The sequence below is a fragment of the Megascapheus bottae genome, chromosome 24, assembly GCF_031878675.1.
Source record: "Megascapheus bottae isolate mThoBot1 chromosome 24, mThoBot2.hap1, whole genome shotgun sequence".
Classification (NCBI taxonomy): Eukaryota; Metazoa; Chordata; class Mammalia; order Rodentia; family Geomyidae; genus Megascapheus; species Megascapheus bottae.
This window is the reverse complement of record NC_143532.1, coordinates 810119-821973: the sequence shown is the minus strand read 5'-3', so window position 1 is coordinate 821973 and position 11855 is coordinate 810119. Positions and strand designations below refer to the sequence as shown.

Sequence of the window (11855 nt, the reverse complement as noted above, 5' to 3'; positions counted from 1 at the left end):
CGCCCGCCCTGCGCGGCCCACGACGACCGCAGCCCGCGCGCCCGCCGTCAGCGTCGCGGCGCCCGAGACTGAGCCGGCCGCACGGCGCCTCCGCGGCTCCGCCCGCCCGCCCGCCCGCGGGCCTTTATAAGCTCGGCCCCCGCCCTCCCGCCCCGACGGCCCTGCCTCCGCCCGCCCGCGGCCGCCCCGGGAGGCGCAGGGCTTCGTGCTGCCCGGGGGCGGGCGCCGGCTGCCCGGCGAGGACGGCGGGCCAGCGCCCCCGGCCGCCGCCCCCCTCCCGGGCCGTCCCCCCTCCCGAGCCGCCCCCCTCCCCGCCGCCCCCGGCCGCCCCCCTTCCCGGCCACCGCCCCCCTCCCGAGCCGTCCCCCCCCCCGGGCCGCCCCCCCCCGCTGCGCAGGGCCGCCAGCGCCCGCCGTGGCCATGGCGGGTCTAGGTGGGACCTGGAGAAGCCCGGTCTGGGATCAGCTGGGATCAGCGCATCCGTCCACACCGGGCAGGCTGGCAGCCTTCCTCTGCCCCAGACCCCTTGCAGCCCGCCACGAAGAGGGGGCGAGGGAGCCCCAGGGCCTGCCCAGCCCAGAAGACCCAGGCCACACCCGAAAAGAGTGGGGAGTGAAGAAGAGGGGGCGAGGGAGCCCCAGGGCCTGCCCAGCCCAGAAGACCCAGGCCACACCCGAAAAGAGTGGGGAGAAGAAGAGAGGCGAGGGAGCCCCAGGGCCTGCCCAGCCCAGAAGACCCAGGCCACACCCGAAAAGAGTGGGGAGTGAAGAAGAGGGGCGAGGGAGCCCCAGGGCCTGCCCAGCCCAGAAGACCCAGGCCCCCAAAAAGAGTGGGGAGAAGAAGAGGGGCGAGGGAGCCCCAGGGCCTGCCCCCACACCCTCCCCTCCCAGGGCTAGGGTCCCAGGCCTTCTCTCCCACCTGTGGCCCTGCTCCCTCCCTGCCTGCAGGCCCAGGGCATAGCTCTGCCCTGGCTCAGGGTGGACCAGGGTCAGTGGACAGGGGCTCAGCCTCTGCAGGTCTGAAAGCTGCCCTTGGCTTCACAGACGACCTGTCAGGTGAGGCGTTGGGCTCCCACTTTGAAATGTTATCAACAGGGCGTGTGATAAATGCTACCAGAAACTGGGAGGAAAAAAGATGGGGTAGAGAGGGCTCAATCCAGATGAGCCCAGCCTTAGAAGTTTGCCAGTGGTTTCACTCCCTTGTCTGTGCCCTCAGACTAGAGCTCACATAGATGCCATGACAAGGAGATAGGCCCCAAACCAACCAGAAGCAGACGGCACCCTTGAACAGCAGTGCCCACCTGAGCTGTAATGGCCCAGCCTGCAGTTGGCAGTGGTGGGTTGAGTACAGTGAGAGGGGCTGGGGGCTGGGCACAGAGGGCCAGGGCTGGCTGGCCTCTGCTCTGACCTCCTCCCTCCCCACACCCTGAGCCTCTCAGGAGCAGTCCTGGCTGATCTACCCTCCCTCAGAGGAGCCAGGTGGGCCCAGCCCTCGGTGCCTGTGATGGGTGAGAGGAGGAAGCCAAGCTACCCGCCCCACCCCTTGTCCTACTGTCCACTCTCCCCATCCCACCCCTGCCTGCCTGCCGCCTGCCTGGACTGCAGGGCAGGGCCTAGAGGACTCCGACTGAGCTGCCACGGCCCCCTTTTCCTGACCCCCTCTTTCTCTTTCCTCTTCTGCAGGGAGCCCAGCAGACTGCCAGGGGTGTCAGATGCCTGCTGCATACCCACCCTGAGCCCTCAGCTTTCTGGGTGCTGAGGGCACCCCGCTGTCTCCCAGCAATGACCCCTGGAGGCCCTGTACCCCTGAGGAGAGATCCCTGCCAGCTGCCAATTGACAGTGAGCAGGGCAGTCCCGGGGAAGCGTGCCCTGCCCTGCCCTGTGGGCTCAGGAGCAGAGCAGAGAGGGACGGGGGTAGGGGAGTCTGGAGACACCCCTGCATCCTCACAGACCCACAGGCCTCTGGTGCCTCTCCCTCAGCACCCCTCCCCCAGGGCTTTAGTCTGGTGGAATTTGTCTTGAATGATGGTGGACAGGTGTTAGCAGGGGAAACACCTGGCAATAAATAACACCCAGCAGACTGGCAGGGTGCCTCTTGCCACCTCCTCTCTGGGGCTCTAGGACCTCACCACAGGAGGGTGTAGCTCTCACCTGGAGAGTGTCCAGGTGAGCCGGAAGAACTGGCAGCACACAGGATCACCCTTCCCCAGGAGTGGGGAGGCTGGGCGCTCTGGCCGCCCTCTGGGAAGCTGCTCAGAGGAGGAGCGGGTTCAGTCTGGAGTCTCACCACCCCAGTGGGACTCATTCCACACCACTTCAGCCGGGACTGCAGAGGAGCCTCCCAGAGTCTCCGGCTGAGTTGGAAATGTTGCTCTCCTCACACTGCCCTTGGCCGGGCTGTGTTCCACCAGGGCCAAGCAGGAGGCCCGAGGGCCTTCCTCCTTTCCTGCCCGTGCCCCACTTCCTCAAGGAGGGTGGATGGGGATGAGGAGCAGTGGAGCTGCTCGCCCTGCAGCCCCGCATGCCAGCAGGGGCTTGCTCGTCCAGCCTCCTCTGGGCCTCCTGCTGCCCTGCCCGTCCCCCACACAATCCAGAGGCCCCCGTCCAGAGGGACCTGTGGTGACGGGCAGTTTCTCCCAGCAGCCTCCGGGGGAAGTTCAAAGCCCTTCATGGTTCTCAGAGTCGTTCCTGGTTTGGTGGCCACACTGTCAGGAGAGTCAGGGGGCCATCCCAGGATTCTGCCTCCCCCTCATCGCCTAGGACATGGGTCTAACCACACTTGGCTTCTAAACTCAAACCACCCTGGAAGGCCTCTTGTCTGTTCTTCCTTCTAGCTCAAAACCTCCGGGTTCTCACTGGTCACCAGGGCACATGACAGCTGGCACCCCTCCAGACCACTGCCAGCTCCTGCTTCTCCAGCACTGCCTGCCAGACAGGCACCCTGCAGGCCTGCCTGCAACCCTCACAACTCCCAGTGGATAAATACCGAGCAAGTGAGATCAGGCCACACATCCAGGGCCCTACACAACTGGGCATTTGACCTCATCTTTTGTGGGCTTGTTCTAGACGAGGTTTCTCCATGTAGTATAGGCTGGCCTAGAACTAGAGGTCCTCCTGCGTCAGCCCCTCGAGTGCTGGGATTACAGGTATACATGACAGAGCCTGGCTTGTCTGACCTCATCTTGAATATTGACCACTTTTGGTCCACAGGCCATGGGCTTTGTGCAGTAACTCTAGGAGCTGCTTTCTGTCTCTTGGATCCATTCAGGCTCTCCCCAGCTCTGGGGAGAGGACCACATTCTTCTGGAAAAGACTGCCTCCTGATGGCTGATTCCTGTGCATCCACAGGCCCAGCCCAGCTCCTCAGTCGACACTGCAGCCTGAGTTACTCTGCCAGTCTACCAGTGCCCGACATCAAGGCCACAGCAACTGAGGTCTGCACCTCCAGGTGCTGGCTCCCTCTGGTTTGGTTCAAGGAGCACGGTAAGAGCTATGTATCTGTGCCCATGGGACAGGAGACACCCATGCCTGGGATGGCATGGCTGAGACCTTGGCCTTCTTCCTAAACTCCACAATTTAGCCCGGAGCAGTGACTCATGCCTGTAATTCTAGCTACTCAGGAGGCTGAGATCTGAGGATTGAGATTCAAAGACAGCCCAGCACAAAAGATTATAAGACTTTATTTTTTTTGCCAGTCCTGGGCTTGAGGTCAGGGCCTGAGCACTGTCCTTGGGCTTTCTCAAGGCTAGAGCTCTACCACTTGAGCCTCAGCACCACTTCCGGCTTTTTTCTATGTATGTGGTGCCGAGGAATCGAACCCAGGTCTTTATGCATGCTAGGCAAGCACTTTAACCACTAGGCCAAGCTCCCGGCCCCGATTAGAAGACTCTTATCTCCAATTAATCACTAGAAAATGGGAAGTGGCGCTGTGGCTCAGGGGTAGAGTGGTAGCCTTGAGCTGAAGAGCTCAGGGGCAGCACCTAGGCCCAGAGTTCAAGCCCCATGATCCCCCCAAAAATAAAAATAATGCAAAGACCTCTTGGCAGGAAGAGGCTACATCTACGAAGCACTGGTGGGCAGTGGAGGGTGACAGGTACCAGATAAGAGATGGCCGGCACTTAGTTGGCCTCAAAACAGCACACACACCAAGAGCCCAAGGACCTGCCAGGGCAAGCACCTGCCAGGGGGGACCTTGGCCAGGGCATGACCCTTCTCCAGGGCATGACCTTTGCCATGCCATGGCATGACCCCTTGCCGGGCATGCCCCCTTGCCAGGGCATGACCTTTGCCATGGCCTGACCCCTTGCCGGGCATGACCCCTTGCCAGGACATGACCTTTGCCATGGCATGCCCCCTTGCCGGGCATGCCCCCTTGCCATGGCATGACCCCTTGCCAGGGCATGACCTTTGCCATGGCATGACCCCTTGCCGGGCATGACCCCTTGCCAGGGCATGACCCCTTGCCGGGCATGAACCCTTGCCAAGGCGGTCCAGCACTTCGAGGCAGCTCTGGGTGCTGCGGCCGGTCAGCCGGCTCCCTGCACAGGCAGTGGAGGCTCGGTGGCTCCCTGGGTGGCGCGGCGGGGCGAGGCGGCCCCCGGGCGGGGGTAGGAACAGGCCCGGGCAGCATGGGCGGCGCGAGCCCGGGGGTGGCCCTCCGCCCGCGCGGGGCCCGAGCGGCCTCTCCGGAGCCCCCGCAGGCCGACTTCGCCGACGCGCGGCGGACCCCGGTCCTCTCCGGGCCGACCCAGCCGGGGAGGGGCCCCGCACGCGGAAGCGGACGTCCCCGGCAGCCGCGCGGGGCAGGGGCGGCGGCCGCCCCGCCCGCCCCCACGCGCATGCGCCCCGGCCCCGCGGACAGCGGTTCAGCGCGCCTGCGCCGGCGGCCCGGCCCGCCCCGCCCCCGTGCGCGGTTCTCATTGGCGCGGCCCGGGCGGGAGGCGGAAGCCGCGCGAAAAGCGCGCCAAAGCCGCGCCGAAGCCGCGCGCTCTCCGCCATGGCTCAGCGGCGGCTCACCGACTTCTTCGCGCTCCGCCGTCCGGGGCCCCCCGCGCGGCGGGCCAAGGCGGCGTGCCGCACCCCGAGCCCGGCGGGGCCCGCGGCCCCCGCGCCCGCCCCGGGCGGCAGCCGCAAGCGCGCCCGGGCGCCCGCCGAGCCCGGGGACGACCGCCCCGCGCCGCCCGCGCGCCGGAGGCTGCGGCTGCTGCACGCGGTGAGGCGGGCGAGCGGGGCCGGGCTGACGGGCGGGCGGGCGAGCGGGGCCGGGGTCGGCGCGTCCGTGGAGCTCTGCCTCTGAACCGGCCCGCGCCGGGGCTGCCCGAGTGGGCTGGGCGGCCCGGCTTCCCTGCCGCCCCGGCCGGGCGGCTCAGAGGCAGCCACACCCATAGGCCTGGGCTCTGGGAGAAACTCACCAAGAGTGCTTTTCTCTTTGCCAGGATTCCTGTTCCGGCTCCCCTGCTACTCTCAGATCCTCCGATGTCCCCGGCCCCCCAGATGTCCCCTGCCCCACAGATGTCCCATGCACCTCCGATGTCCCCGGCCCCCCAGATGTCCCGTGCTCCTCCGATGTCCCCGGCCCCCCAGATGTCACGTGCTCCTCCGATGTCCCCTGCCCCCCAGATGTCCCGTGCTCCTCCGATGTCCCCGGCCCCCCAGATGTCCCGTGCTCCTCCGATGTCCCCGGCCCCCCAGATGTCCCGTGCTCCTCCGATGTCCCCGGCCCCCCAGATGTCCCGTGCTCCTCCGATGTCTCCAGCCCCCCAGATGTTCCACACTTCTCACATGTCCCCAGCTCCACCCACCTGTCCCTGGGCAAAAGGACCAGGAAAGCGGCAGCAGGCTCACAGCCTCACCCCAAGACCTGCCAGGCAGAGGTGAGGAGACTGGGCCTGGGCAGGTTGTGGGAGGTACCGTGGAGTGACTGCCTGTCCTAATGTCATCTGTGTCCCTAGGTCTCCTCTGAGGAGTCCATCTCTGAGCTCCGGTCCTGCCTGCAGCGTGCTCGTGCTGTGGGGGCTCGGGCCCAGGCTCTGAGGGTCAGAGCCCAGAAGAATGCCGAGGAGGCTCTTGGTTCAGAGGTGGAGCAGCCAGCAGAGCCATGGTGAGTCCAGTGGCTGTCATATGTCTGGGCTGCCCCTCTCAGGGAGACCCCAGATGCCTGCTGGCCAGCTGCACACACAGCCCCACACGAGGTGAGGGTAGACATTCCTGCTAGGCCCTGAGCACCTGAGTGTCAGCTGCTCTCAACCCGACCTGGGTCCGGCCACTAGGCAGGCAAGTGGGGACTGGTGTGGAGCAGGAATGGGGCTGATAGCCTCTTCCTTAGCACTAGCCTTGCAGGCGTTCGAGGGCTTTGTGCAGTCCTGGAACTCTCATGAGTCTGCCCCTCTCTGACAGTGGCGAGAAGGTCCCTGCCTACCAGCGCTTCCACGCCCTGGCCGAGCCTGGGCCTCCAGGCCTCGTGCTGCCCTACAAGTACCAGGTGCTGGCTCAGATGTTCCACAGCATGGACACCATCGTGGGCATGCTTTACAACCGCGCGGAGACGGTGACCTTTGCCAAAGTCAAGCAGGGTGTTCAGGACATGATGCGCAGGTGAGCAGCCCTGTGGCGGGTTCTGCCTGCCCTTGGTGTCCGACCCAGCCCACCAGTGCCCTCTGACCCAGTGTCTAACGCAGGCGCTTTGAGGAGCGCAACGTGGGCCAGATCAAAGCCGTGTACCCCGAGTCCTACTGCTTCCGTCAGGAGCGCAACATCCCCACCTTCAAGGATGGCGTCAAGAGGTCCGATTACCAGCTCACCATCGAGCCCCTGCTGGACCAGGGTGAGCACTGGGCCTGGCCGTGGCCCACGTGTTTAGAGGACGGCATGAGGTGGTGGCAGCTCGTGGGGTGCCTGGATCCTGGCTGTGGGCTGGGTGAGCCTGGGCTCACGTGGACTCTCTCCTCAGAGCCCAGTGGAGGAGCCGCCCCCCAGCTCACAGCCTCGCGCCTCCTGCGCCGGAGACGGATCTTCAGCCAGAACCTGGAGAAGCGGGTCAAGGAGCACCACAAGGTCAGTGTGCTGCTTGGCCGGGGAGGTGCCCTGTCAGCCGCTGCGGTGTTCCGGAAGGATCTCGGCCTCAGCAGGTGGAGAGGAGAAGGTTGTCATCTGCCGGTGGGAGCTGGAGCCCAGGCCGGGGGCCTCGGCTGTAACCGAAAGCTCTCGTGCGCTTAGTGCGTCCTGCGTGCAGGGCTGCAGACCCTCCTGCCTGGGCTCAGACAAGTGAAGTGGCTCCCCAGGGCCATGCCGCGGGAGGGAAGGAGCCCAGCAGCCTCCGGTCCACCCTCCTGCAGGTCTTCCTGGCCTCCTTGAGCCCTCCCGTGGTGGTGCCTGAGGACCAGCTGATGCGCTGGCACCCACGCTTCAATGTGGACCAAGCCCCTGACATTGAACCCGCGGAGCTGCCCCAGCCGCCCGCCACAGAGCAGCTCTGCACCGCCCAGGAGGTGCTGGCTCGTGCCCGCAGCTTCATGTCACCCAAGGTGAGGCTGGCCCGGCTCTGACCTGGCCTTCGTCCTGGGCGGGGGTGAGAGCTGGCAGCCCTGTCACCTACCCACATGGGGAAGAGTGGAGCGCAGACCACTGAGTGCTGGGGGCGTGGCAGGAATCCACGCAGCGCTGGGGTCTTCTCAGCCAGCCGAGACAACTGACTGCCTTGTGACTTGTGACCTTTACTCACCTGCAGATGGAGAAGGCCTTGAGTCAGCTGGCCCTGCGCTCGGCCGAGTCTGGCAGTCCTAGCTCTGCCCTGCCGGCCACCCCGCCAGCCACCCCCCCTGCTGCCTCCCCCAGCGCCCTGAAAGGCGTGTCCCTGGCCCTCTTGGAGCGGGTGCGTGCCGTGGTCAGTGGGGGGAGGGGCCGTGGTCACCCCCGGCTGCCGCTGATCGCTCCTCCTCCCCAGCAGATCCGGGCCAAGGAGGCCCAGAGGCAGCTAGCACAGATGACAAGGCCGCCAGAGCAGGAGCTGCGCTTGCAGCGGCTGGAGCGGCTGCCTGAGCTGGCCCGCGTGCTGCGCAGCGTCTTTGTGTCTGAGCGGAAGCCAGCACTCACCATGGAGGTGGCCTGTGCCAGGATGGTGGGCAGCTGCCGTGCCACCTTGAGCCCAGGTATGTGCTGGGGAGGCGGGCGGGCACACGTTCCTCCTGTTCCCCATCGCCCTGCTCCTGGACGTGTGCGATGTCCACTCCCCACGGGTGCCCCGGTGCCTGCTGTGAGTGCCCTCCTCGTGGTTGTCCCGTGGCCTCTTCCCTGCTCCTTCAGCTTCCCACGTGGCCAAGCTCCACACCCTGCTGCCCTCTGCCTCTGCACCATCCAGGACTCCGGACACCGCAGGGCACTAGCTGCCTCAGGCATTACATGTGCTCAGGCCTCAGCTGGAGTCTCAGGAAACCCAGACCTGGCTGCTGCTGGGTCCAGTTTATGTAGCAGCCATTCGACTGAAGGTCCTGGCTGGAGGGCTGCACGGAGGCTCAGACTCCTCTCTTTGTAGGTGAGATGGAGAAGCACCTGCTGCTTCTGTCTGAGCTGCTGCCGGACTGGCTTAGTCTGCACCGAATCCGCACTGACACCTACATCAAGCTGGACAAGGCTGCTGACCTGGCTGGCATCACTGCGAGACTGGCCCGCCAGGCCCGTGCAGAGGGGCTGAGCTGAAAGCTGCCACACGGGTTCTCCATGCTCACGCTTTGCTCTCTCCACCAGGGGGCGTCTCCGGGGCCTAGCTGGGCCTGGGCTCCATGTGTGCTACTGTGGCAGTGAGCAGGGAAGGGACAGGTACAGGTGCCCCTCGACCCGAGAGCCACTCCCAGAGCCTGAGCTGTTTAAGGTTCAGGTTTACTTGGATCTGCCTGAAGCGAAGGCGGAGGTCCAGGTGGAGCTGATAGCCAAGTTTCACCCAGAGCTGTGTCAGACGTGGAGAACCTGCAGACTTATGGCTGGGTTTGAGAGCCAGCTAACTAATGAGGGTCTACCACTGGCGAAGAAGTCTGCCCTCTGCATCTACAGGGACCCGCAGTTATCTGGCCTGAAGTTGCTTGTAGAAATTGAGCTCGCTCAGTTTTTTGTTTTGCTCTAAGTACTTTGGCAGGACCTGCAGTGTAGTGTGATCTGTTCATTTTGAAATAAACTTTCACATTTTCAATATCTAAAACCTCAGCAAGAAAATCTGATTTTTATATAAAAGCTTATCACCAGTAACCACTAAATTCCTTTAATTGCTGGTCACGCTGAAGCCGCAGCGCAGCTGTAAAGTGGTACAGAAGGGTGATGGAACACCATCTTGAAACCGATGTTGGCAGCTCATGCCCATAATTCAATCCTAGCTACTCAGGAAGCTGAGATCTGAGGAGTGCAGTTCAGAAAGTCCATGAAACTATTCAGAAACTTATGAAAAGCTGGAAGTGGTGCTGTGCCTCAGGTGGTAGAGTGCTAGCTTCGAGGCTTGGAGACTGACCGGGCCCTGTGACCGCCCCCCCCCCACAAAAAATAAAGGGCCCTCAAGGGTAGGTGATTGCCGTGGCCTCTGCCTGCTCACAGCGGGGTCTGGTCCACACCAGTCCCAGTTCTCCCAGCCCTGGAAGATAGGACATGACACACGGCTTGTGCAAAAGCTCTTTACTGTAATATTGCCCTTTTTGTGGACCTGGAGCAGAGACACCTGCTCCTCCAGGTACTCCTGGGGCCATCAGGAAGGCCCCTGGTGACCATGGCAACAGATAAATGTCACTGGCTGTCATCAGGGCCCCTAGAAGTCACTTAAGGCGAGGAGGCTGAGTCAGTCTTGTCTGGTGCTGGTGGAGATGAGTGCCGATGCCATCAGCTCACTCGTACTGCAGGAGGGAGAAGAAGGGCACAGGCCCCAGCTTCTCCCTGCCCTTGAGTGAGGTCAGCTCCACCAGGGTCACACACTCCAGCACCTTAGCACGCAGCTGATCCAGCAGCTCACAGGCTGCTCGCATGGTCCCTGTGGGTGCAGTGGGTCTCAGCTCTAACCTCCGGTGGCTATAGGAGAGGTGACAGCGTGGGCTGTAGCCAGGCTCCTAGCTGCCAGTAAGCTGCCAAATGCTGAACTGCCCTTGCGTGCACCCTGGTCTGGGGCCTGTGGCCTGCTCGGGGGAGTCTTACCACCAGTGGCCAGCAAATCGTCCACAACCACCACCTTCTGCCCAGGCTCCAGGGCATCTTTCTGGATCTCCAGCTCAGCCTGTGCACAGGAAAAGGAAAAGTAGCGCCTCAGAGCCCACAGGTGCCCAACCTGGCTTCCTGGCTATGTGAGCCTAGCCTGGTTTTATAGCCACAGGCTCCCAGGAGCTCAGGCCCAATGCTCCCAGGGGAACTGAGGGACACCGGGTGGTGACAGCCCCATGGCTCACCTTGCCGTACTCCAGCGCGTAAGAGACAGACACGGTGGGGCCTGGCAGCTTGCCACGCTTCCTGATGAGCACACAGCCCAGGCCCAGCTCCTGGGCCAGGGAGGGGCCAAACAGGAAGCCCCTGGAGTCTAGGCCTGTGGGTGGGTAGGGGTTGTGTAGCAGAGTGGCACCAGTGGGAAGAAGGGGAGCCAACCACAGGACCAGCCATTCAGGGCCATTCCTGGCCACTCCACCACTACAGCCACAGACCCACTTACTACTTATTGCTGGTTAGTTGCAGATAAAGACCAGGTAGAGTTGAGAACTGACTCCTTCTCATCCACCAGGCCAAGCAAAGCAGCCGTGCTCCCCTGCAGGCCATTCCCACTCTGGGCCTGACTGAGGACACTCTGGCCCCCAAGAGACCATAGCCAGCCCCTCGCACAACCTCCAGCCTCACAGGAAGATCTGTGCCACTTGCTGGCAATAAACTGTCCTTTTGCTTTCCATTTTCCTGACAGTCTCACTGACTTCTGAACTGTGATCTTCAGACTCCAGCCTCCCACTGGCCAGGCTGTCCCGTGGGGCTGCATCCCGGCCTTGGGACGCCACTTGTTTCTGTCATGCATTTGCACGCCATGTGGTGTCTCACTGGTCCCCAAAGAGGCAGGCGGGAGAGCCAGGCCATCTCGGGGTGGTCAGGGCCTCACTGCGGGAGAGGGGCAGCGGCACGGTGGCCTGCAGACAGGACCTGCCGGGATCCGTCAGGAGAGCCCTTGTCTTGGCCCCCTCTCCGGGGCAGGGGCGGGGAGCGGGCGCCCGGGGCGGCCCGGGGTGGAAGACCCGCGGGGCAGGGGCGGGGAGCGGGGGCCCGGGGCAGCCCGGGGCGGAGGACCCGCGGGGCAGGGACGGGGGGCGGGGGCCCGGGGCAGCCCGGGGCGGAGGACCCGCGGGGCAGGGGTGGGGGCCCGGGGCAGCCCGGGGCGGAGGACCCGCGGGGCAGGGGCAGGGGCGGGGGCCCGGGGCCCGGCCGCGCCCGCCACTCGCCTGCGATGTAGTCGATCTGGTCGCCGTGCGCGGCCCTCAGGTGAGTGGCCAGGAGCCGGATGGAGGCGCGGAAGGAGTCGGGGTCCTTCAGGAGCGGCGAGATGTCCCTGGCGGAGGACAGGCTGGTGAGCCGGGACCGAAGGACCCCCGCGCCGCCCGCGCGCCGCCCCCCGGCGCCACCGCGCGCGCCCGCACCTGAACAGCACGCCGGGGATGGGGAAGTCGGGGAAACTGCGGATGTGCCGGGCCACCAGCTGCAGATCGGCGTCCGCCATAGCCGCGCGAGCGAGCCGGGGAGGATGGGGGCCGGAGCGGGAGAGGGAAAAGGGGAAGGGGCGGGGCCTGTGCGGAAGGGGCGGGGCTGGAGTGAGGGCGTGGCGCAGCCGGGGGCGGGGCTCCGCGGCTGAGCGTGGCGTC

The 11855-nt window shown here is 64.7% G+C and overlaps 2 protein-coding genes across 2 annotated transcripts; one reads left to right on the top strand and one right to left on the bottom strand.

Annotated features, from left to right (window-relative positions):
* The first annotated feature begins 420 nt into the window (after positions 1–420).
* On the top strand, positions 421–9190 carry Cdt1 (chromatin licensing and DNA replication factor 1). Its single transcript, XM_090356981.1, has 12 exons — positions 421–433; positions 948–1055; positions 3398–3483; positions 5436–5873; positions 5952–6100; positions 6397–6594; positions 6678–6823; positions 6950–7053; positions 7335–7523; positions 7727–7870; positions 7946–8147; positions 8531–9190. Exons 1-12 carry the CDS (start codon positions 421–423, stop codon positions 8692–8694), a joined length of 1941 nt encoding a protein of 646 aa, XP_090213107.1. The 3' UTR covers positions 8695–9190.
* A 449-nt stretch (positions 9191–9639) lies between these two features.
* Aprt (adenine phosphoribosyltransferase) lies at positions 9640–11772 on the bottom strand. Its single transcript, XM_090356991.1, has 5 exons — positions 11634–11772; positions 11439–11545; positions 10413–10546; positions 10165–10243; positions 9640–10003 (listed from the first exon to the last, which is right to left on the bottom strand). The coding sequence occupies exons 1-5, from the start codon at positions 11711–11713 to the stop codon at positions 9861–9863; spliced, it is 543 nt and encodes a 180-aa protein (XP_090213117.1). The 5' UTR covers positions 11714–11772; the 3' UTR covers positions 9640–9860.
* Positions 11773–11855: the final 83 nt, after the last annotated feature.